Source organism: Poecile atricapillus, chromosome 28 (assembly GCF_030490865.1).
Source record: "Poecile atricapillus isolate bPoeAtr1 chromosome 28, bPoeAtr1.hap1, whole genome shotgun sequence".
NCBI lineage: Eukaryota > Metazoa > Chordata > Aves > Passeriformes > Paridae > Poecile > Poecile atricapillus.
In genome coordinates, this window is record NC_081276.1 from 4520392 (window position 1) to 4542553 (window position 22162).

The 22162-nt window shown below is 58.7% G+C and overlaps 1 protein-coding gene across 2 annotated transcripts in view; it reads right to left on the reverse strand.

The window, feature by feature from the left end:
* Positions 1 to 765: 765 nt before the first annotated feature.
* Positions 766 to 22162, reverse strand: part of CSNK1G2 (casein kinase 1 gamma 2) — a 42747-nt gene continuing 21350 nt past the window's right edge. The window contains exons 2-13 of one of the 2 annotated variants that reach the window (XM_058858689.1): positions 17156 to 17652; positions 9755 to 9795; positions 9150 to 9219; positions 8629 to 8777; positions 8006 to 8240; positions 7715 to 7800; positions 7332 to 7416; positions 7106 to 7254; positions 6611 to 6694; positions 4981 to 5085; positions 3131 to 3237; positions 766 to 2629 (exon numbers count right to left, since the gene is read on the reverse strand). In XM_058858689.1, coding sequence (XP_058714672.1) covers positions 2575 to 2629; positions 3131 to 3237; positions 4981 to 5085; positions 6611 to 6694; positions 7106 to 7254; positions 7332 to 7416; positions 7715 to 7800; positions 8006 to 8240; positions 8629 to 8777; positions 9150 to 9219; positions 9755 to 9795; positions 17156 to 17342 — 1353 coding nt within the window. In that variant the 5' untranslated portion in view covers positions 17343 to 17652 and the 3' untranslated portion in view covers positions 766 to 2574. The remainder of the gene's footprint in view (positions 2630 to 3130; positions 3238 to 4980; positions 5086 to 6610; positions 6695 to 7105; positions 7255 to 7331; positions 7417 to 7714; positions 7801 to 8005; positions 8241 to 8628; positions 8778 to 9149; positions 9220 to 9754; positions 9796 to 17155; positions 17653 to 22162) is intronic. The other variant, XM_058858690.1, reaches the window with a different exon arrangement.

Below are 22162 nucleotides of genomic sequence, written 5' to 3' on the forward strand. Positions count from 1 at the left end.
CCTTTGCTGGGGCCACTCCAGACGTGGGGAGGGGAAGGCAGATCCTCTGGCCTGTGATTCCCAGCATGGAGAGGCTGTGGGGGCAGCTGGAGCAGGGATGAGGTTGGAGCACAGCTCCCACTGTCACTTTTCCCTATGGGAGCAGTGGGGCTGTGGTGAACGTGAGCCCCTGGGCCAGGGGCAGCTCCAGGAGCAGGGGGAGCCCAGCCCAGCCCAGCCTGGCCTGTCTGCTCTCACCCTGCCCACACCGAGCTCACCGAGGCACACGGGGCCTTGGCTGCCTCATGCTGGGCTCAGCACATTGTCCTGCCCTTCCTCCTCCTCCTCTTCAGCCACGACACCAAGGGCTCCCCCGGCTCCTAGACCCGGCTCTGGGCTGTGGTCCCAGGCTGGAGCCTCATTCCAACCCCGGCCCCTGCAGAGCACTCAGTTGGGAATTGCCCCCCTGCATCACCTTCCTCACTCACGGGCTTTACAGGAGCAGCTGGTGGGAGCCTGGGGAGGGCTGCCCAGAGCCTGAATCAGCTTTGCTGCTGTTCCCCCGACCTCTCCTCCCTTGATTTTCCTCCTGCTGCTCCAGAAAAGGCTCCTGGGCAGGGAGCCCGTGTGAGGGGCTGGAGCTGCTCCCACCCACTGCTGAAGGAGTTTCCAACAAAAAAGGGGCGCTTGGGCAATGTCCTCACCCTTCTGATCACACAGTGAAGCACAGAAGAATGTGTTGGATTTTAAAGATTTTTTTTTTATTTTATTTTTTTGTTTTATTAAAAAAAAAAAAAGCCCCTAAATTCTATGGCTTCCAGGAAGCATCAGAGAAATTGAAATGCCATTTCTGTACACTTGGTTTTAAAGCAGTAACTAAACTCGCAATGGAACAAACGCTCTCACGTACAATCGCAGTATTTGGACTCCTCGCTGGAAGGACAGAGAGTCCCGGGCTCGGGCCCCGGCCCCGGCGGCCGAGGGTGTGCGGGCAGAGCCGGGCGCTCCGGGCACACCCTCGTGGCCGCTTTCCCTTCCCCTCCGCGGCTCCTCTTCGGCCTCCGCCGGGGCTGCTCTGAGCCCACGCGCTGACAAGGGACCACTTCCAGTGAAAATTTTAAGGCGATTTTTAAAATTCGTTTGTTCGCCTCGCTGGGGACACGAGGTCAAACGTTGCACGTCCCCTCCCCGCTGTGGCCAGGGACGCAGCAGCAGCTGGGGCTGCCCTGGCTGCCGCAGCCCGGACAAGCCAAAGCCGGGGTCAGTCCCGAACTCAGGACCAAGAGGGGCCCTGGGGAGGCCCCATGGACACCCCCCGCCCCCCCAGCCCCTCCACAATCCGGGGTCTCCAGCCCCCCCCGAGATGGTCAGTTTGGACAAATGTTTCAAAGCAGCCACAGATGGTCCCATCCCTCCCCCGCCCCCCCAGCACAGCCTCAGCCCCTTCTCTTGGGGCACAACAACAGGGTTTTGGTAAAGGTAAGTGTGTGTCCCCCCCAATGTGTCACGATCAATACACACGACAGCGCACGGGGTCACTCACGTGGGGAGCTGCAGTGCCCTGGGGGTGGCGAGGAACACGGGGGTGCGAGGGGTGTCTGTGTGTCACTTCCAAAACCTCCATTTCCCCCAGGCCGGGAGGATCCCACCGTGGGGGGATGCCATGGTGGGGGATTCCACCCCGGCGCCCTTCCCCACCCGGCCCGGCCCCCCGGGAGCAGCAGCCGCGGGGGGGCTCAGGCTGTAAAAACCAAGAGGCCGATCAAGCCCTGCCCACACCTACAGCTGTTGTGGAAACATCCAGCCCCAAGACATGGCAGCACCAGAGACGAGGCTGCTTTGCTTCCCCTCCCTGCTTTGCCACCGCCATTCATGGGTCCCTTTGGTCTCGGCCGTCCCTGTCCCTGTGTCCCCCAGCCCCTGGGAGTCTCGGACCTGCTCTCGGCGGGACCGGACGGCGCCTGTATTGCTCGCAAAAGTGCATCGTAAATGAACTGTAAACGCGTTTCCTCTCCCCGGCCCGCGCGCCCCCGGCTCTCCCCGTCACCACCGGCCCGACCGAGGGGACCCGGCGGGGACGCGGGGCCGGGAGGCAGAGCAGAATTCGGTAACACTGAAGATGACGGTCAAAGACTGACGACTCAGCACTCTGCACCGAGACTCACTTTAAATTAACTTAAGAGACAAAGAAGCAACAGAAAAAAAAAAATATTCCTCCTTAGCCCACTGCTCTCGAAATTGTCTTCGTCTTCTTCTGACAGCGATGGGTCAGAGTCTGTAGTTGATCCCCATTTCAGACTTGTTATAAACTCAAAGCAAGTGACGCCGTGGGTTTTTCTCTTTCTTTTTTCTGTTTGACGGACGCAGGAACTTCAGCGAAGTTGGGCTTGGTTCGAGTAAACGGCCACGAGTGGCGGAGGAAAGGACAAGCAGTTTGGGGAGGCCCCGCTCCCCAGCTGCGCGTGGGGCGCTGGGGGAGCCCGTCCGGCCCGGCCCCCCCGGCCCCGTCCAGCCCCAGGGGCTCCGCGGGTCAAGATCCAGCCACGGCCAGAGGGAGAGGAGCCATCGCTCGCCGCTCCGCCCGGCCCTGGCAGCTCACTTGCGACGCTTGGTGGTTTTCCTCTTCCTTCTCTTGAAGAAACAGCAGCACCTGGGGACAGAGGGGACCCATCAGCGCCGGGGCCACAGCACGGAGGGTGCAGCAGCCCTGGGGTCAGGGAGAACAGAAACCCCTTGGTGAGCACACGTGGCCAAAGCTGCTCCACCAAGTGCCCCTGGTACATGGCAGGGGCTGGACATGACAGGAGCACCCCAATGGCCACCAAAAGTGACACCTGCCACAGCAAATGGCAGTGACCAGGGGAGTGACACTGACCATGGCACCCAAGGCTGGCTACGTGACCAGAGCCAGGGCCAGGCAGGGACTCCAGAGAAGCAGCCCCAGATCCATCCACGCCCCTCTGTGCAGGGGCCTTGGGCAGGGCAAGGTGGGAAGGGCTGGGTGGTGGTGGCCCTGCAGGGACACCTCTCACAGGGTGCCAGGGGACAGCTGGGCTATTGCTCCCCCAAGGGCACTGGACCCATCCCAGGGCAGCTGCCGACCCCTCCTCCAGCCCAGCAGTGGCGAGGGGCAGCGGGGCCGGGGCCTTACTTTGTATCGTCTGTCACCTCCACCTCAGTGGGGGCTGTGATGGGGGCGTTCGAATGTCCTGCCGTCGGGTCATCTGTGTTCAGCTCTCCGTTGGTGGAGCTCATCACCTGGGGAGAGATGAGTGTCAGCAGGGGCAGCCTGGGGGTCTGCAGCCCTTCCCCTCCCCGTGGGGCACAGGAGCCACCCAAGAGACCACCCAGCTCTGCCTGGAGCGCCAAGGTGACCTTGGTGGCAGGACAGTGCCCTCGCTCAGACCACGGTGCTCAGCCTCAGTACCGAGCTCTCCCCAAGAGCTCCACTGCACAGAGAGGTCTGAGCCCCTTAGAACGGCCCTGGAAGGATCCCAGCTCCTGGGCACCCCTGCACCACGAGAGGGGCTTGCTGGCAACCAGCTCCAGCATGGGCAGGACACAGGGCCTGGGAAAGCTGACAGCTCCAAGGAGCCCTTCCCCCAGCTGAGCATCTGGACACAACCTCTGCTTCCCAGCACCAAGACAGCCCAGTGCCCACCCTGCGGGCTCAGACATCCCTGAGCTCCTGTCTGCAGGGCCAGGAGGACACCCGAGCCACCACGGCAACAGGGAGGTGCCTGAACCGCCATCCTGTGCCTGCTGCCCGCAGGCAAAGCCAGGAGCTCCCTGGGGATGCACAGGCCAAACTCTCCAAGCTGCTCGGCCCCGGTAAGGAGCCTCAGCCTTTCCCAGCCCCTCGGAGGAGCTGCTGCCCAACAGGCAGTGCCCAGGCAGCAGGGCCACGTCAGGCTCCAGTCCCTGACACCAGCACAGAGACCCCTGCACATCATCCCTGCAGTGCCGGGCGCAGGCGGAGCACGGCAGGAGGGATCGCAGAGCAGCAGTGGGGAGGAGGAAGGGGATGAGGGACAGGAGGAGGGAGGCAGAGCATGAGCTGGGCCCTCGGAATACCCAGCCCCACGGCCTGCCTGGCACCACGGAGTGCCCGGCCCCGTGATGGCAACAGCGGGAGCTGTGCCCAAGCCTGGGGCCAAGCACCAGCAGAGTCACTGTGGAGCAGCAGGAACGAGCAAGAGCGGCGGGGTCAGAAGCAGAGACGGAAGAAGCAGCGCAGGCCCAGCCGGGGGACCCAGCATGGATGTCCCATCATCCATGTGGGAGGAACCCCCAGGCCAAGGCAGGGCTGAGCGGCAGCGGGCGGGAGGCGGCGAGCACGGGGCTGACGGTGCCAGCACAGGACCCAGGCAGGACCACGGCCAAGGAGTGCCCGGGAAGGGAGAAGCAGGGCTTGGAGTCAGGGCTCCAGTCAAGGAGGTGCAGGAAAATCCCTGCTCAGACGATTGGCACCAGGGGCAGAGTGATGCCCACCCAGCTGCCATGCTGCAGTGTGCCATCCATCCATCCATCCATCCATCCATCCATCCATCCATCCATCCATCCATCTCCATCCATCCATCATCCATCCATCCATCCATCCATCCATCCATCCATCCATCCATCATCCATCCATCCATCCATCATCCATCCATCCATCCATCCATCCATCATCCATCCATCCATCTCCATCCATCCATCCATCCATCCATCCATCCATCCATCCATCCATCCATCCATCCATCCATCTCCAACCGCCCTCTAATTCCCCCTGGCAGCACCAAGAGAGCCCAGCAGTCCCCAGGAAGCAGCACCAGCCTCGTCTGCATGAGCATCCCATCACACCACAGGGACAGGCAGCACGTGCTGCAGCCGGGCAGGACCCCGGGATGTGTGGCCCCGGGGCGGGGGAGCGGGGCTGATCCCGGCTCCGCGGGCGGCCACAAGGCCCAGGGTGGCTCTGCTCCCACCCGTGCCCGCCCCTGCCCCAGTGGTTTCATGTACCTGGACGGACCCCCCGAGCCTGCCGGCTGCCAGGTGAGCTCCCAAAGGCTCCTCGGCAGGCTGCCCACCGGCCTGAGGATCCCACAACTCCGTCCCCTCGGGCGGCTGCTCGCGACAGGCAGGAGGAACAGAACGAAAAGAAACAAAAGAAGAGGGAGAATGGGGAAGAGAAGGGAGAGGTGGAGGGAAGGGGCAGGAAGAGTGGCAAAGGGAGTCGAGAAAATAAGACATGCAAAAGCAAAAACATGACTGGAGCAGCTCGAGTTGGTGATTGCGGAGGGCACCCGTGCAGCACCGTCCTGGCGGCTCCCAGAGCGGTCCCTGCGGTGACAACGGGGGTCTGTGTCCCCCTGCCACCTACACACACATCCCCACGGCCAGCCCCACACAGGGCCACCCCATGGAGCAGGGCCAGCTCCAGCAGGGCTGGGGGCCGTGTTTGGGAGCGGGCTGGGGCAGCAGAGCTGGAGCTGCAGCCAGGCCCGGGTGAAGCCGTTACCCCAGGACGACGCAGCGCTTGGCGGGGCCTGTGTGGCACGAGCTGGGCTGCTCCTCCAGGGCTTGGCTGTCCCACAGCCAAACCCTCCCCTGGGGAGCACAGCACGGCTCCACAGCTGCGAGGACACCTGTGTCCCCAGGCTGGACACTGCTCCCATGCTCTGGGAGCTCTGTGCTTTGCTTTTCTCCCTGCTCTGGAGAAAGGATGTCCAACACGGCCTTTCCCTGGTGCTGGGGACAGAGAGCAGACGTTACTGGGAGCAAGTTCCCAGAAATGAGCCAGAGGTGATTTGAAGATGTTTCCCTCTCCCTAAGGAAGTGCTGGTAATGAGAACCAAGGCAGTGCCAGGCTCCCTGCACTGGGCAGGAGCAGCCTGGGGAGAACGGTGCTGCACCCCCAGCTCCAGCCCCTTTGCAGGTGCTCTGCCCCCAAGGAGGTTTGGGGGGACACGGGTTTGTACAGGACTGCTGGGAAACACATGAAGTTTGCTCTTGGTGGCAGCAATGCCAGAAACACGTGTCCTGCACCAGGGCAGGACAGGCCACAGCACTGGAGCAGCTCTGAGCAGCTTTTCCCACACAGCTCTGCCTGATCTCTGCCCCAGGCTTGGCTTCCTGTGCTCTGCCCATTCCCAAAACAAAGGCAGCCCCAGCATGGGACAAAATGCTGCCAAGCTGCCCCACAAATCCTGCCCTCCCTTGTCCCATGTCACTGTTCCATCCATGGAAGGGCATCACAAGCAGAGCAGCGAGTCACCCCATGGGGACACTGTCCTTAGCAGAGGTAGCTCAGCCTGCACCAAGCCCTCCCCCACACCCCAGGCTGGACCCTGCCCCTCAGCAGCTGATGTCCAGGCCTGGCACTGCCCAGTCAAGCCCCCACAGTACTTCCTCCCTCTTCTGCCAGGCCACAGGGACATTGCCCTGGGTCCCTGGTGAGCCACAGACCCAGAGCTGTGGGAGGGAACTGCACTGAGGGAAAATGATGCTCGAGTCCCTGTCACCATCCCCGCTGGGCTCTGTGTCCCTGGAGCTGGAGCCCGAGCTGCCCATGCCCATGGCCCTGTGCCCCAGCCAGGCTGGGCCACATGCCCATGGCCCTGTGCCCCAGCCAGGCTGGGCTGTTGCTCACCTGGTGTTTGGTGTGTGGCTGTGCTTTGTCTCTGTTCGGGGGCTGCACCTGCACCTCGCTGTGCATCGTGCCAATGGGGGTGGGCTGGGGACACAAAGGACAATGTCAGTGCAGCACAGAACCCTCCCAACACCCCACAGCCAGATCCAACCTCCGGCCAAACATGCAAAACCCTCCAGAACCGGGGCCTGATCACTGCCCCTGCCCCAGCAGTGCCATGCTTGGTATCTGGCTGCAGGAAGCCCAAGGAATGCACCCATGGCAGAAAGTGAGGTGCCAGCTCGGCTGCTGGGGTCCCCTTGGCTCCAGGAACCTCAAATTCCTGTGTCACAGCCCCGGAGCTGGTGACTGGTGAGGAGGGTGGAGCTGATCCCCTGGACACAGTGTGGGGCAGGGATGGCTGAGAGCCACATCCTCCCTGGCTGCTGCCACCAACCCCGCTGCCCCTGCTCCCTGGGGTGCCTCACCCTCTGCCCCCAGGCCCTCAGCACTCACCAGAGGTTTCCCTGCCCAGTCGTATTCGTAGTCGAACACGTAACCGTTCCTCTCGAACAAGTCTGTGAAGAGCTTCCTCAGGTAGTCGTAGTCGGGCTTCTCGAAGAAATCCAGCCGCCGCACGTAGCGCAGGTACGTGGCCATCTCCTCTGTGGGGACACCGGGGCTCAGGGGGACAGGGGACAGGGGGCTCAGGGATGGGGGCTGGGCTGGGCACTGCTCTCACCTGGGAAGTTCTCACAGAGCACCTCCACCGGGGTGGCTCTTTTGGTGTCACCAATCTTCTGGTACCTCTCCTTTAGTGTGTCAGCCTGGCAAGGACAAGGGGGGTCAGCACAAGGCACTGCCCCGGGCAGGGGAAAGCACTGGGTGCTGTGTACGATTTCTTGGGAGGACAAACCCCAGGGTTTCCAGGACAGCCGCTGTGAGAGCAGCTGGGGGGACACAGGGAGACCTGCAGCTGCTCAGCACTGCAAGAGCCTGGCATGGAGCTCAGAGCTGGTGGGATGCCAATCCTCCAGCATCCCAAGGGCCTTCTCCCTCCCCATGCCAGGGCAGGGCCAGACCCACAGGAAGCCATGCTCAGGGGCAGCAGGAGCTAGCAGTTACCTTGAGGCCTTGCCAAGGAAGGCTCCCACGGAGGAAGTACATAAACATGTGCCCTAATGCTTCCAGGTCATCCCTGCGGCTTTGTTCTGTACAGAGAAAAAGAGACATGGGTCAGCTCCCACTAAAGCCACTGTCCCTGTCCCCACCCCAAATCCTGCAGCACCCCATGTGTCCTGCCAGCACCCTGAAGAGCAGGAGAGGCAGCTTGTCCCCAGCCCCACCTCTGGCACCCCTGCCCTGCAGTTCCTGCCTTCAGGCAGGAGGCAGAGCTGGCTGCCTGTGCCCACACACCTTTCCCCAGGTGGGTGTTGATGCTCATGTAGCGCGCTGTCCCTGTCAGGCTCTTGTGCTCTCGGTAGGGGATGTGTTTTTTGGTCTCGGGGTCAATATACTCTTTGGCCAGGCCAAAATCAATGATGTGGATGGTGTGCTGCCGCTTGCTGCCCGGCCGCCCCACCAGGAAGTTCTCTGGCTTGACATCTCTGTAGATCAGGCTTTTGGTGTGGACGTACTCCATCCGTGTGATCTGGGGCAGAAGGAGATGTCAGTGCCAGGGCAGAGACCCACCCCTGCACACTCCTGCCCTGGGCCCTGCTCCCCTCAGCCTGGCCCCAGCCCCAAGGACGGGCACATCCGCTCCTTCCCACCACGGGATGCAGCCCCAGCCAGCTGCACCTTGGGCACACAGTGAGATGCTCTGGGCACAGAGTGAGATGCCTGCCTGGGCTCAGAGAGGGGCTGTGAAGGGATGGAGAGCCCTCCCTCAGCAGGGAGAGGGTGAGGTATGGAACCAGGTTGGGACGTGCCAGCATCCTCTCCCCATTCCCCGTGGGATGCCCATGCTGCCTGCCCACGGTGCCCACACATCCCCTGCAGGGTGCAGGGTGCAGGGGAGGTGGAGGGGCTGCACTCACCAGCTGGATTGCAATCATCAGGACAGTCTTGAGCGTGAAGGTCCGATCACATAGATCAAAGAGATCTTCCAGGCTGGGTCCGAGCAGCTCCAACACCATGGCATTGTACTTCCCACAGGGGCCAAAGTAGTAAACCTGAGGAATTCCTTCTGCAAGAGATGGGGCAGGGGCTGTGCAGGGCTGCAGCAGGGCCACACCACTGCCTGTCAGGGACAGGGGCTGCAGAGGAGGGATGTCCCTGCACTGCCCTCCCTGCACAGCCTGCTCTTGGCAGCAGGGGGAAGGAGGCAGCTCCATCTGCATCCCTGACTCTGCTGCGGGGGCGGCGGGAGGAAAGAACTAAATCAAAAGAGATCAAAGATGAGATGAGGCGTCTGTGTAAAACCAGCCTCTCCCTGCAGAGCAGATGGGCAGGAGCTCAAGCTGGGAGTGAAGTTGCAGAGTCACATTTAGGGAAAGCCTCTCTCCCAGCAGTGCCCCTGGCAGGCAGCTCCCCAGGGCAGCTCAGCCCAGCCCCGTACCTGCATTGCCGAGCTGTTTGTAGAACCGATACTCCAGGTGCAGCTGGGGGGCCCGAGATTTTATGGGTTCCTTGGAGGAGAGAAAGGAGAACAGTTAAGTAGGAAGCAGGATGTTCAGGGGGTCTGGGTGTCAAGACACCTCCTTCACATGCTGGCAGCAGCTGGACTGAGAACATTTGGGGTTGGGAGCAATTGGTATAAAATGGAGATGAAGCCTCAGGGGATGATGAGAGAAAATCAGCCCATATGGGAGCCAGATCATCTCATCCTGAGAGGGGAAAACATTAATGGGATCAGGTACCAGTGGGGCCACCCTCTCTGCTGCTGGCACTGGCTGAGCACAGCACAAACCACAGAGAGGGCTGGGAGAAGAAAGATTCAGCTCTTCCCTGCCCAGACCTGGATCACCCCACCTGCAGTGACGTGTGTTCCCAGACTGCCCTCAATTCCGAGCGGGAACGGAGCTCCCTGCAGCCACCCAGCCATCACATCCCAACCCATTCCACCTGCCCCAACACTGGGGGAGGGGGAGAAACCTCCTTCCCAATGCCTGGAACATCCCCCACCCCACCATAGAGGAAGTCTCCAGTTTGACAGCTACTCACCAATTTGATAGCTACGTATTCGTTTGTGTAGAGATTCTTCCCTGCAGGGAGAGACACAAAAAGGTGATGAAAAGCAGTCCCTGCATCATCCTCACCACACACCCGCCACTGTCCCTGAGGGCTCCTGGGCTCAAAAACATCCTGAACAGGTTCTGCCGCTCCCACAACACCTGAAGGAGCCTCAAGGCACAAGTGGGACCAAAACCCATTGTGGGGAGTTGCAACTTGCCTGCTAATTATCCCCAGGTGGGGTATGTGGATTCCTCTGGGATGGGGAGGCTCCTGGGGGCTGGAGCCAAGGCTGATGGGAGGGGGCAGCAGCAGGGACGTGACTGGGCAAGGCAGGGACGAGGCTGAGACTGAGTGCCTCTCCCAGCCCCACAGGGTGAGGGGGCTACGGAGGGATGTCCAGAGTTGGGGGACACTGAGTTACGGCCAGTGGGACCCTGCAGTGGGTGGCAGGGGGGAAGGACACCCAGGAGCACTGGGGCAACCAGCAGTGGTCTGAGGGCACCACAGGCAGGTGGAAATCTCTCCCCCACGGTCGGGGTCACTCCTGGGAATGGCACATGCTTGTGCTTATGCTGTGTGTGAATCAACATCACCCCTGGAGATGCTCCTGCCTGCCCAAGGGCACAGGGGAAGCTAGGAGCAGATCCATGGCACGGCCCAGACTGTACGAGGAGCCCAGGGGAGTGAAGGAGCAGCCGTGGCAGCCAGCACGCTGAACAGGATCCCCAGAGGGCTCCACACCTGCATGGGACTTCACACCATAACCACAGGAAGGTTGAGCTCAGGGTGCCTCTACATTCCCCCAAAACCAGGAGGAAAAGGGAACACACATGGGAAGCATCAGCACAACCTCTGCCCAGGCCCATAAAGGCAAAGATTAAAGGTCTGCAGGAACAGCTCTGAGTGTTCCCTGTGCCAGAGCCTGCAGGAGCCCAGGCAGGTGAGGGTTAAGGGCAGCAGGTTCCCTCCAGAGGCAGCAGACTCCCGATCCCAGCGATCCCCCTGCCTGGCATGTGCGTATCTGATGGAGCTGCATCTGTCTCCTCGGATTTTCTCCAAGCAATTTGCTTAGGGAACAAGCTCCTCCTGGCGTAAGATTTCATCTGCTCCGACTGCTGCTCTCCACCTGAAGCAGCAATAAATCCTGGCCGGGTGACATCAGAGCCAGCTGCTGAGCGCCACAGTCGGCGGCAGGATTACGGGAAGAGGGATGAATGGGAGATATTAATGGAGCAGCTCCTCCCAGGGATGGGCTCTGCAGCCAAGGAGGGGCTCAGTCCTGCTGCCTCCCTGACCCTCTCCCATCCCAGGGGACCTCTGCCAAGCCACTTTGTCTGCTGCCTCTGCATAAAGCAAATCCCTTCACAGAGATTAGGGAGGAGGGGATTTGGGAGGGAGGGAGGAAGGTCTGGTGAACACAGCGTGTGCCAGATCAAGGGGTTTGTCCCATCATGCATGGACATTTCCTGGGGAGCAGGTGGGATGCCCCCAGACCTGTGCATGGCTCCACAGAGCAGTACAAAACAATTACTGCTGCCTTCAGGGCAGCAACATGCGATCAGGAAACTCACAGCTGGATTTTCCCTGAGGTCAGGCAGGATCTGAAGGGGGAAAAATATAACATGGCAGGAAAACAGCCAGAGGGACACTGCAAAAGGGACTCAGCCCAGCAGGGAGGGAGCAGGGACAGAGGCAGGAGCATCCCCAGCAGGGCTGGGAGGGAAAAGGGATGGAGGCAGGAGAATCCCCAGCAGTGGCATCTGTCCTGTCCCCACCACACAGGATGCCTGTGGCTCCCTGGCACACAAAATAACAACTCTGGAGCTGGCACCATTCTCCCAGCCCAAAAATGAGTCCAAATCATTTGGTAGTTCCGTGGTTTCTTGGGGCGCTTGGACACAGCTGATGGACAAGGTGGGGAGCAGAGAGAGTATGGGCTGGTCAAATCACCACCCTCCACTTCCCCTTTCCAAATTAAAAAAGGTGCAAATAGCAGAACTGGCCTGTCATGAGATTAATAAACCAACAGAAAAGAAAAAGCAAAAGAGCAAGGAGGGAGGATTCCTTCCACACCAGGAACTCCCCTCTCCAGCTCCTGGGGCCACCTGCTCTTCCCCAGTGTTCACAAGGGGGCAATTTTGACACCCAAAATGAGTGAGAGTCCAGGGAGTGCCTGGGAGGACTAGAGCAGGCAGGACTTGCAGCACAAAAGGTGTTTTTGAAAGGAAATAAAAGAGAAAAGTGGTGAAATGGGCGGCAGAAGGCAAATATTTGCATTGCAGGGGCCTCTGCCCGGCTCAGTGCCAGAGGTGCCTCCAGATGCAGCTGCCAGCACCTGCAGGATGCGGTGTGTGGGATCAGAACGGGGCCAAAGGCAGGAGCAGGCAGCCAGGCCTGGGGCTGGGGTGTGTTAAAGCCGGACGTGGCTTTCTCTGTCCCCTCCCCAGGGATTTGGCAGCAGCACCGGCACCTGCTCCTGCACGTCACCGCAGCCCGGCTCTGTGCTGGGCTCCCAGCTGGGTCCCCATCCAAGCACCTTGGAATCATGGAATCACAGAATTATTAAGGTGGGAAAACACCTTTCAGATCACCACTCCAGTCATTAACCAGCAGCACCACCATGCTCACATTAGTCCATATCCTCAAGTGCCACATTCACACGTTTTTGAACACTTCCAGGGGTGGTGACTCCACTCCTGCCCTGGGCAGTCTATTCCAATGCTTCCCAATCCTTCCCCTGAAGGAATTTCTCCCAGTATCCAACCTGAGCCTCCCCTGGCCCATCCTGAGGCCGTTCCCTCTCCTCCTGTCCCTGTTCCCTGGCAGCAGAGCCCGACCCCCCCGGCTGTCCCCTCCTGCCAGGGAGTTGTGCAGAGCCAGAAGGGCCCCCTGAGCCTACTTTTCTCCAGGCTGAGCCCCTTTCCAGCTCCCTCAGCCCCTCCTGGTGCTCCAGACCCTTCTCCAGCTCTGTTCCTGTCTCTGGACACGCTCCAGCCCCTCGCTGTGAGGGGAGAAGGGAGCAGTGAGGCTGCCCCTTGCCTGTGGCACAGCACTGTGCCCACCCTGGGAACCTTCATGCAGCAGCAGCAGCAGCAGCAGCAGCAGCAGCAGCAGCACAGAGCTGTGCCTGGGCACTGGGATGGGAATTTGGCTTCCCAGACCTGGGAATGCAGTGGAGGAGCAGGGGATGAGGCAGCTCCATGCAAGGCAGCCAGGCCCAGCCCTGCAGCTCCAGTGACAGGCCAAGCAACAACAGCTCTGTGGAGTGCTGGGGTTAAACACCATCAGAAGAAAAATGTTATTTTAGAGCTTGATCTTCTCTAAAGGAGACTCTGAACAACCAGGGGGAAAAGCAAGTCTGAGCCTTCAGAAGGGAGGCAGGAGCAGCAGGAATTGTGTGGGTTCCTCTCTCCCAAAGCCTCCAAAGACACCCGTTTGTTGTGCCACCTCTGGCCTGTGGTGGCTCTGTGGCTCTGACCTCTGGGAGGTGGCTGAGCCCCTGGCCACACTGCGGGTGCTCACAGGGAGGTCTCTGCACAGCCCAAGACAAGATGGTGTCACAAGCAGCCACATTTTCAGAAGGCACCTTTTGTGGCCCCAAGTAACTCTCTGTGAGTTCCTGGGAGGCTGCAGGACAGACCCAAGAGCCACGGCTCAGGAGAGCTTGGGAATGTCCCCAGCACCTGCATGTGACCCTTCAGCTGGGGCATGGCCCTGGCCCAGCTGTGGCAGTGACCTGCTCCTGGCTCACAGACTCACCCCCCGTGTTTTTCCCTCCCAAATCCCGAGTTTACTTTAAAAGATAATTACTAAAAGATTCCAGCTTTTCATTTTGAAGGAAAACAGCTGCTGTGACTCCAAGCTGCCAGCAGTAATGCATGCAGCAGGCTGGGGGAGAGGGGTGGGCACTGAAGCTGCAAAAAGCACATTTGCAGAAGTTTACTGCTGGAAGAACAGAGGCAGCAGCTGCTTCCAGATCTCCCCCCATCCTTCCCTGCACCCTGCTCTAGGCTGAGGCTGCCTTGGGGCTGCTCCATGGCACAGCCTGGCAGCAGCACCAGCCTTGGGCCAGGCTCAGGAAGGGGCCAGGACTAAGGGCAGTTCCTGGCTCTGAGGCAGCCCTGCACCAGGGAAGGACCTGCACAGCACCCAGGGCTCAGTTTTGACCTTTCTGCCCAATGTCTGGGTTCTCCTCCTCTGCCCCTACCCCCAGCCCATCCCAAGCACTCCTGAGTAGCTGCTAAGGGGAGCTTGCTCCAACAAACCCTCTCTGTGAGTGTGCTGGCCCCGCTGCCGGGGTGCAGGGAGCTGGCAGGGAACTGGCAGGGCTGCAGCTCGGCTGTGCCCAGTGCCAGGGCACATGAGCCACACTCTGGTCACCCACTGCCACCAGTGCCCTGCTGCCTTGTGTTTCAGAGGGCAGTGTCCCATCCAGGCATGGAGTGGGGCTGGCTATGGGCAGCACACGGGCAGGGGGAGCTCAGGGGGCTGCAGACAGCAGACACTGCCCTGGGATGCTGTTGGAAACTCCCAGGAGGAGCTGGGCTGGTGCTGGACTACAGCTGGAGGCTGGCAGGGGGAGGGATGAGCACTCACCTGCTCAGGGTCAAGCTCCAGGACATAAGAAGGTAATAGGGCCCAGGACCTGCACAACTTAAACCTGTCCCTCAGTGCCAGAGGGCTGGGGCAGCCACCCCGCTCCAGCTCCCAGCCCAGCTCTCCAGTCACGCTGCTCCAGGGCAGAGCTGCCTGGCAGCACTGCCAGACTGGGACAGGCACCATTGCCCAGGATGCCAAGGCCAGCAGGGACAAGGAGATGCAGGATCCAAACACACAGCCCTGGCAGCCACAACTCCTGCCTACGTCATTCCCCTTCTGGCTTCCCACAAATGCTTTATGCCAATTGATTTTATATATCATCTTTAAACAGATCACTTGGTTTTGGACACCTCCTGTATGGGTGGACATTTGTGTGGGGCAGCTGAGCTGAAGCACCCTAAGGACAGATCACCACGTGCCCCTCAGTGTGGTGGAGAAATAGGACAAAGTGGTACCTTTTTGAGGAAGATAATGTCCCCTTCCTCCATCCCCACCACTGGGAGCTGGAGGTGTCACCTCCAGGTACATTTTTTCAAGATCTTGTGGACCTTGTTATGAGAGGAAAAAGGCCAAAGAAGATCTGGGAGCTTTTAAATACTGAGCTGCAGTTTGGCCTCTAAAGCCTTGAGGACTGAATTCTCTATTTCCAGAGGAAAAATCAGTGCCCAGCAAAAGCTGGAGAACATCCCTGCTCATGCCACCACTTCACAGCAAGAGCCCTCTGGTCCCTTGCCATTCATTTGCAGTTGGAGGAATCCCTAAATCCTGAAAGCATTCTTGAGCCCTGATGCAGTTCGAAGACACACCTAAGGAAGAGAGATGTGATTTTAGGAGAGAAGCCACATAGCTGTGGCTCCCACTGCTGTGATGAGATCTCGTGCTCAGGCCTGTACCATGTTATGGCCAGGCACTGCAGGGTTTTGACAGAGCAAAAAAGCCACGTGAAAGGACTGGAAGCTTCTCTTGCTGGTGGCAAGGACAAACTCTCACTGCGAGAATCGACCACTGTGGAGCCCTGGAGCGAGAGCTCACTGCTTGTCCCTGCAGCCACGAGCAAAACGAGCCCAACTGCTCCCAGGTCCCTGCAGCAACCTCACTGTCAGTTTGACAGACACTCCTCAGATCCATGTGAGACTCGTGTCCCTCGCTGCTGCCCCTGGGAAATGAGGGGGAGGCCACGGCAGGGGGGTCACACTGACCCTCAGCACTGAGCACAGCAAAGCAACACAGCCCCAGCCTTCTGCCTAGAGGAGGATCCTGGGATCCAGCTCATCCAGGAACACGGATCCACTGTGCAATGCTCAGTGGCAAGCAAGGAAAAGGAGGTGCAAGGACACAGGTGGACCCTGCTCAGCTCAGGGCTCTCTGTCCCTGCCAAGCAGGGAGGCACTGACAGCAGGAGTGTCCAGATCCACACAGGGAACTGAAAGGAGCAGCTGCTGCGGCAAAATCCCCCAGTACCTCTCCTTCCCCAAGCCCTGGGTCTGGAGGAAGGCTCAGAGCTCTTCATGACACTGGGAGAGACAGCTGAACACAGGAACTGCTTGGCTGGATTTTAACCAGAGCATTTCCCCGGCTCTGCAATTACACAGCGATCCCGCCGGGAGTGCAGGGACGGGACGGGTGAGCCTGGCACCAGCCAGTCTGTCACACTGGGAAGAGCTGACATTAACTCCCCACTCAGGGAGGTGGGAGCTGACCCCACCCGAGCCAGGGCTGCCACGGCTCCTCCCTGGGCCCACGGTCAGGGCAGGTTTAGCTCAGAGCTTGGTTTGAGAAGACGCTGCTTAAAATATCACAGAGCAACACAGCCTGTGGCTGTCACAGGCTCTGGGGACTGCCTCTCCTCCCTCTTCCAGAGCACAAGCCCCTTCCCAAAGCACTCACAGCCAAGGACAGCACTACAGCTGGCAGGGACTCCACCCAATGCGCATTCCTGGAGACATCCAGACTGCTGGCACAGAGGTGCCTGGCCCTGCCAGACCATTCCCAGCTGCCTGATGCCAAGCAAAGGGTTAACAGCTTGCTGAAAGTCTCCAGGGACATTCCCAGTCTTGGGAGAGGAGAAACCTCTCCACCCTACAAACAGGAGTTTGCTTGATGAGTTTCCTGATAAACTTGGTTCAAAATGGAAAGCGACCATGGAAGATGCTTGGGTTTTATTCCTCCCTTTCTCTGTCCTGCACAGAATTTCAGGAGAATCTCGCAAACAACCAGTTTCAACAACTGAAGAATTTACCCAGGATAAAACATGGATTCTCCTCCCTAGATGTTTGTCCCAGCAGAGTGAATATCCCTCAGGCCCCCATGTTCCATCCCCTGTCCCAAGGCACAGTGGGAGGGCAGCACCCAGAGCACAAGCGGGGTGAGATTTGGTGAGCACACAGTGACATCTCCCAAATCCTTCCTCACTCAGTGTTCCTGGATTTGGGGGACACCCAGATCTCCATGGTCACAACCTCTTACAACAGAGACACCCAGACTGTAGGGTTCTCCCTGACAGACCCAGAGAATGACAGGCATGGGGAGGAGATGGGAAACACCTCCGCAATCCTTCAGGCTGGGATGGGCCTTGGTAGATCAAGCACAGCGTGAAAGGATTAAGGAAGCAGATCCTCTGTGGCAGAACAAGGGCTACCTGCAAGGGGCAACACTTCAACCCTGGGTGGCCGGTCAGCACCCCAGTGCCCATGGCCACAGCCTGTGCCAGCTCCTCCCGCTGCAGGAGGAGGATGCCAGGGCAATCCTGGCACGAGTGAGTACAGTGAGGACAAAGATGACCCTTCTCACCTAGACGGAGCTCCCCGAAATTGCCGCATCCAATCTTCTTGCCGACACGGAAGTTGGGACCCACCATTAAGACTCCCGAGTTGGTTCCAGCACCCCGGCCTCCATGACCACTCCTTCCTCCACCTGTCTTGGACATCCTTTTACCTTCCTCCAGCTCCCCTTTCCCTCCTCTCTTATCAAAATCCATAAGTTTGTGATACCCCGGCCTCTCCACGGTTACGCTGCTGCCATACAAATCCCAGAGCTGCCGAAAATGGAAGGGTGAGGAGGAAAGAAGCAGGGTTCCTCTTGGTTAATACACCATCCCGGTGAGCGGTGGGAGGGCGGGGTCTGGAGAAGGAGGGGAAAGTGGCCGTCCACGGGTGCTGGGCTACTGAAATGTTAGCGCTTCCCAAGGTCCCGCCGGGACTGTCATCATCGCCGGTCACAGGGAGTTCTTTGGTGGAGAGAACATCCTGCAGACAGGGTCCTCCCAGCGCAGCTCCTCGGTCTCCCAGCTGTGGAAAACAAGAGGGAGAAAATCAGTATGAGGTGGCAGAGGACAACAGAGTTGTGGGCTCTGGGTTCCTGCCCCCAGCTCCACAGAGCCCCTTCCCTGCAGACAGGTAATTCCTGCTGCAATGACAGTGCTGCAGCTGAGGGGTGGGAGGAGCTGGGATAAAAATCAGGTTCCAGAGTGCTCCATGCCTGAGATGTTGCTTTAAATAAATAGACAAGTTAATTTTAATAAAGTTTGGTCAGTCAGAGGTGTAATGGTTGATGAGTGTCTCCATGTTGGAGACACCTAAGAGTGATGTGGGGGCAAAACTGCTCCCATGGGGAAGGGCTGCTGGCAGCTTCTGGAAGCGTTTGGAGGCACCAGCCAGGGACTCTGAGAGCCCCTCAGAAGCACAGGACACACGTGAATCCAGCATTATGGGCACACCATGCCAGGCATGGGCTGCCCATGCAATGAAAATGATTTCACCTGGCTGGGAGGGTCCCTGTGGATCCAGGGGCAGGGGCCAGTGGAGTTGGAGCACTTCCCACTCCAGCAGCAGCCTCCACTGTGGAGGGCCAGGATCTTGTGCCAGTAGCCCTGCCCAGGACACGGTTCCTGGGGAACAGCCACACTCAGGGCACCCACCACAGCCCACCTGGGCTGGGGGAAAACACCCACTTGGCAAACAGGAACTTACTAACATCCCACTGCCTCTTCCTCTGCTCTTATCAACCAACCTAGATTTTAATTGCAAAGCTGGGAGCGAGGCCCCTTGGCTGCAGCCTGGGCCAATGCTGTGACACTTGCCAGAGCAAATTATGCTCATGGAAGCTTGTTTGCTCAGGGGTGCAGCACCTTTCATGCCTCACGTGCTTCCAGTGAGGCTGCTGGAAACCCCCGTGCTGCTGGTGGGGTTATCCAGGTTCCCCTCTGCTCCCACAAACAGGCAGGAATCAGCTCAGCCCCCTGAGCCAGGGAACTCCTTCCTGTGTGCACAGCCCTGCTCATGGCAGGGGCTGGAGGAGGTGACCTTTAAAGGTCCCTCCAACCCAAACTACTCCATGATTCCATGACACTGGCTCCACACACATCCCTGTGCAGCTGTCTGTCCTTACGTGGGTACAGCAGCACAACATCAAGGCCAAACCAATCCCTTGCTTCCTTCTGGACACAAGAGTGGGATGAAAAGAACCATTGACATGCTCTGTGCTCAAGGAACCAGGGGCCCAAGAAGGATCTGCGCTCTCCCTCCCTCCCTCCAGCATTCCTCCAGAATGGGACTCCCCTGCACTGGGGGAAGGTCAGGCTGGGTCCCTCCTCACAGGGATGCCCGTGTGGGAGGCAGGAAGGACAGTCAGGAAGCTAAACCCAGACAGAGGGGGTCAAGCAGGATCTGGGCACACACTGGGAGGGCATGTGAGAGACCCACATCTCCATTTCCCCCCCACTCTCCCCACCTCCCTCTGTGGCTCTGCAGGCCCCTGTGACATCTCCCAAGAGCCCCCAGTGCCACAGACTCCTGCTGACCCCATGGGTTATCCAAGCAAACCCCCCCTCCATCGCTGGGCTCCAGGAAATGAACACACTGCAAGCTCTGATACTTGGCCAAACCCTGGAAAACTTTTTATTGGCTCTCAACAGCTATTAATAACAAAAAAAAAGTTTCTCGTGCTCAAGGGTGCACAGAGGGAAATGTGGGAGCTCTAAGAGCAACTCAGGGAAAAAGACACCTGCCAGAGCTCAGCAGGGGGAAGGACTGGCTGTGTAAGGGTCCAGGGCCCCCCACCTACGGCTTTCCTGCTCCCAGCCCCCTCCTGACCTCTCCACAGCATCCTGGCACACTGCCACTGCTCTCCAGGAGGGACCAGAGCAGCTCCAAAGGTGCAGAGTGCAGGGGTCCCACTGGTGGGACCTGCCTGTTCAAGCACAGGAGAATAAGGCTTTCATGCATCATGGGAGCCCCCTCCTGCCCCCACAGGCTCCAGCCTCCATCCAACACCTCTGAAACATCCCTAGAGCACAGCAGCCTGGCTCTCCAAGGCCACCTCCAGCACACCAACAACTGGGGACCATCCTGCTGCAACCAGCACACCTCAGCCGAGGGAAACTGAGGCACAGGGAGCCTTCCAGCTCTCCCAAAGGTGGGCAGCCACGGGCTGGCTTCTGCCCTGATGCTCCCTTCCCCCAGCAGCATGTCCGTGCCAGCAGGAAGCAGGGTGGGAGCGGCAGGAGCAGGGTTTCCCTGCGCTTTGTTCTGCCCCAGCCCCGAGCGCGCACGGCCCACACGTGACATCCTGCTCATTCTTCGCTCCCCCAATAATTTCCGCTCTGGTTCAGCACATGGTGCTGCCCTCCCGACCTCCTCATGCTTCTCCCACCTCCACAGGACGCCGGGAGCCATTCCCCCACAGCCTCCCAGCTCCCAGAGCAGGCAGCTCTCGCCTGGCGCTTTGGGAGCTGCTGTCCCCGGACACGGCTCCAGCCACACGCTGGGAGAGGGGAGCAGGCGGTGATGCACAGGCCCTGCTGCTCCATAACCTGTTTTCCTTCTCAATCAGACCTTTATGCTCAGTCCCAGGGGATTCCAGGCCCAGACTGTTTGCACAGAGTCAGGCGGCCGACAGCCAGAGCCGAGGGAGCTCCAGCCCCGGTGCCCAGGATTATTTTCTTTGAAGAGTTATGGGCCAGCCTCTGCTAGGGAATTTCAGACAATGAAGTGAGACAGAAGGGAAAAATTAAATCCTGTTTCCTGTGAGCACAGGGAGACTGTGCTGCCTTCTCCCAGCCCAGACAAACGCAGGGATCAGCACAGCACAACTCTGGTCCTGCCTGCAGAGCCTCAGGAGCAGCCTTCATGGAGAGGCCCAACTCCAAACCCCAATTTCAGGCATCTGGGCCAGATTCTCACCCAGCGAGGCCACAGCCCAGCCCCCCACGCTGGGACTGCCATCCTCCAATCCCCCCTTTCCCAAACCAGGCAGTCAGAGCAGCAGGAAATCCCTGAACCACATCCCTGTGAGTCAGGCCAGGGCAAGTGATGCTCCCTCACACTCTGCCCACCAGCCTCCCCTGTGGATGAGCCAAGGGCTGGGAGGAATTTATTTCCTCATCCCAGGAGTGCCAAGAAGACACAGTGGCTCCCTGGACCTCGGGACAAAAGCAGGACCCACCTCTGTGCAGTGTCAGTGACTGCTCAGGTTTTCCACCCTGTGCCATAAAGGGATCACTGGCCTTTAAAATTGAGAACAACCTAATTAGAAACAGAAACTTTTGGTAAAATCCCAGATCTCCCACTGCTCTGGAGCAAAAAAACCCCTGTGTTTGTTAAAACACAGCAGCCTTTGGACAGGCAACAGGGACCCAGACCTGACCCATCCTCCCCAGGCAGCAGCACGATGGGGGAAGATTCCCTGGATAAAATTGATGTCACATCCTTCCATTTTGCACAGGAATCCTCTCCCAAAAGGTCACAGTGAGGCAAGCAGCCTCCGGAAAGCACCTTCTAGGCTTGATTTGCTGGCCTGGAATCAAATCTGATGCAAGATGAGACTAAGAAAACTTGTTTCTCTCTTTAGGAGGGAGTGGGATAAATAAAGAAAAAAAATGAATTGGCCTGAAGTTTGGCAGAAGAAATTCCAAAGCAAGCTGTGGTCTTAAAGCAAATAAGCAGTGCCCTGTGGTGTTTGCAGTGCCAGTGCTCCAAGCCAGGGATCCTGGAAGGGAAACAAACTGCAGGCAAGTGTCTCAGCACCCCCAAAACAGAACCTCAGAAGCACCGAAAGTGCCATAAAAAGGGGGCAAGCCCACACACCCTCTGATTCCCAAAGAGGGAGATCATAGTGCTTTTCTTGAAATACTGGGTCCTTTTTCTTTGCCATCTGGTTTTAAGCAGGTCAGAGCCACTCTAGTGGCTTACTTCAGACGAAAGGGTGAGAAAAGGGGAATTGGGGTTGGGGGGAGTTGTTTTTTTCCTTAAAAGAAAAGCTGCAGTTCTAGTGCTACCCCTTGTCTCTGTGACTTGGACCAAAATATCAAGGCTCGGGAAGTTCCTGCCCACATTTGCAAGTATAAGATGCTGAGGAGTTGTATTTTTAAGAATTTCTTTCCTGCAGAATGAAACCCCGTGGCTGCCGAGAAGGCACTTGTACAAACCATCTGGGGCACATTGTTCTCAGCCCTTTATATGAACACACACACCGTGTTCCTGCCCGAAGGAGGTTACAGCTAAACGGGGCAAGACAAAAGAGGGGAAGAAGAGGGGAAAAAATAGTGGCCTGGAGCAGGGAAGTGGCTGGTGAAGGTCAGGGAGCAGGTCCATGGTGCTGCTCAGGTGTCCTGCAGCAGCTGCCATCCCCAGTGCTGCTCCCTGAGCCTCACCAGCCTTTGGGATGGTTCTTGGAGCTGGTTTCCACATGTACTCTGCACTTTGTGAGCAGAAGGGAAACACAGCTGCATCCAGATGAAAGAGAAAAGAAAGCTTCTTGAGAGCACAAAGAGAAAAGCCCTTGACACTCTAGAGCTCCAAG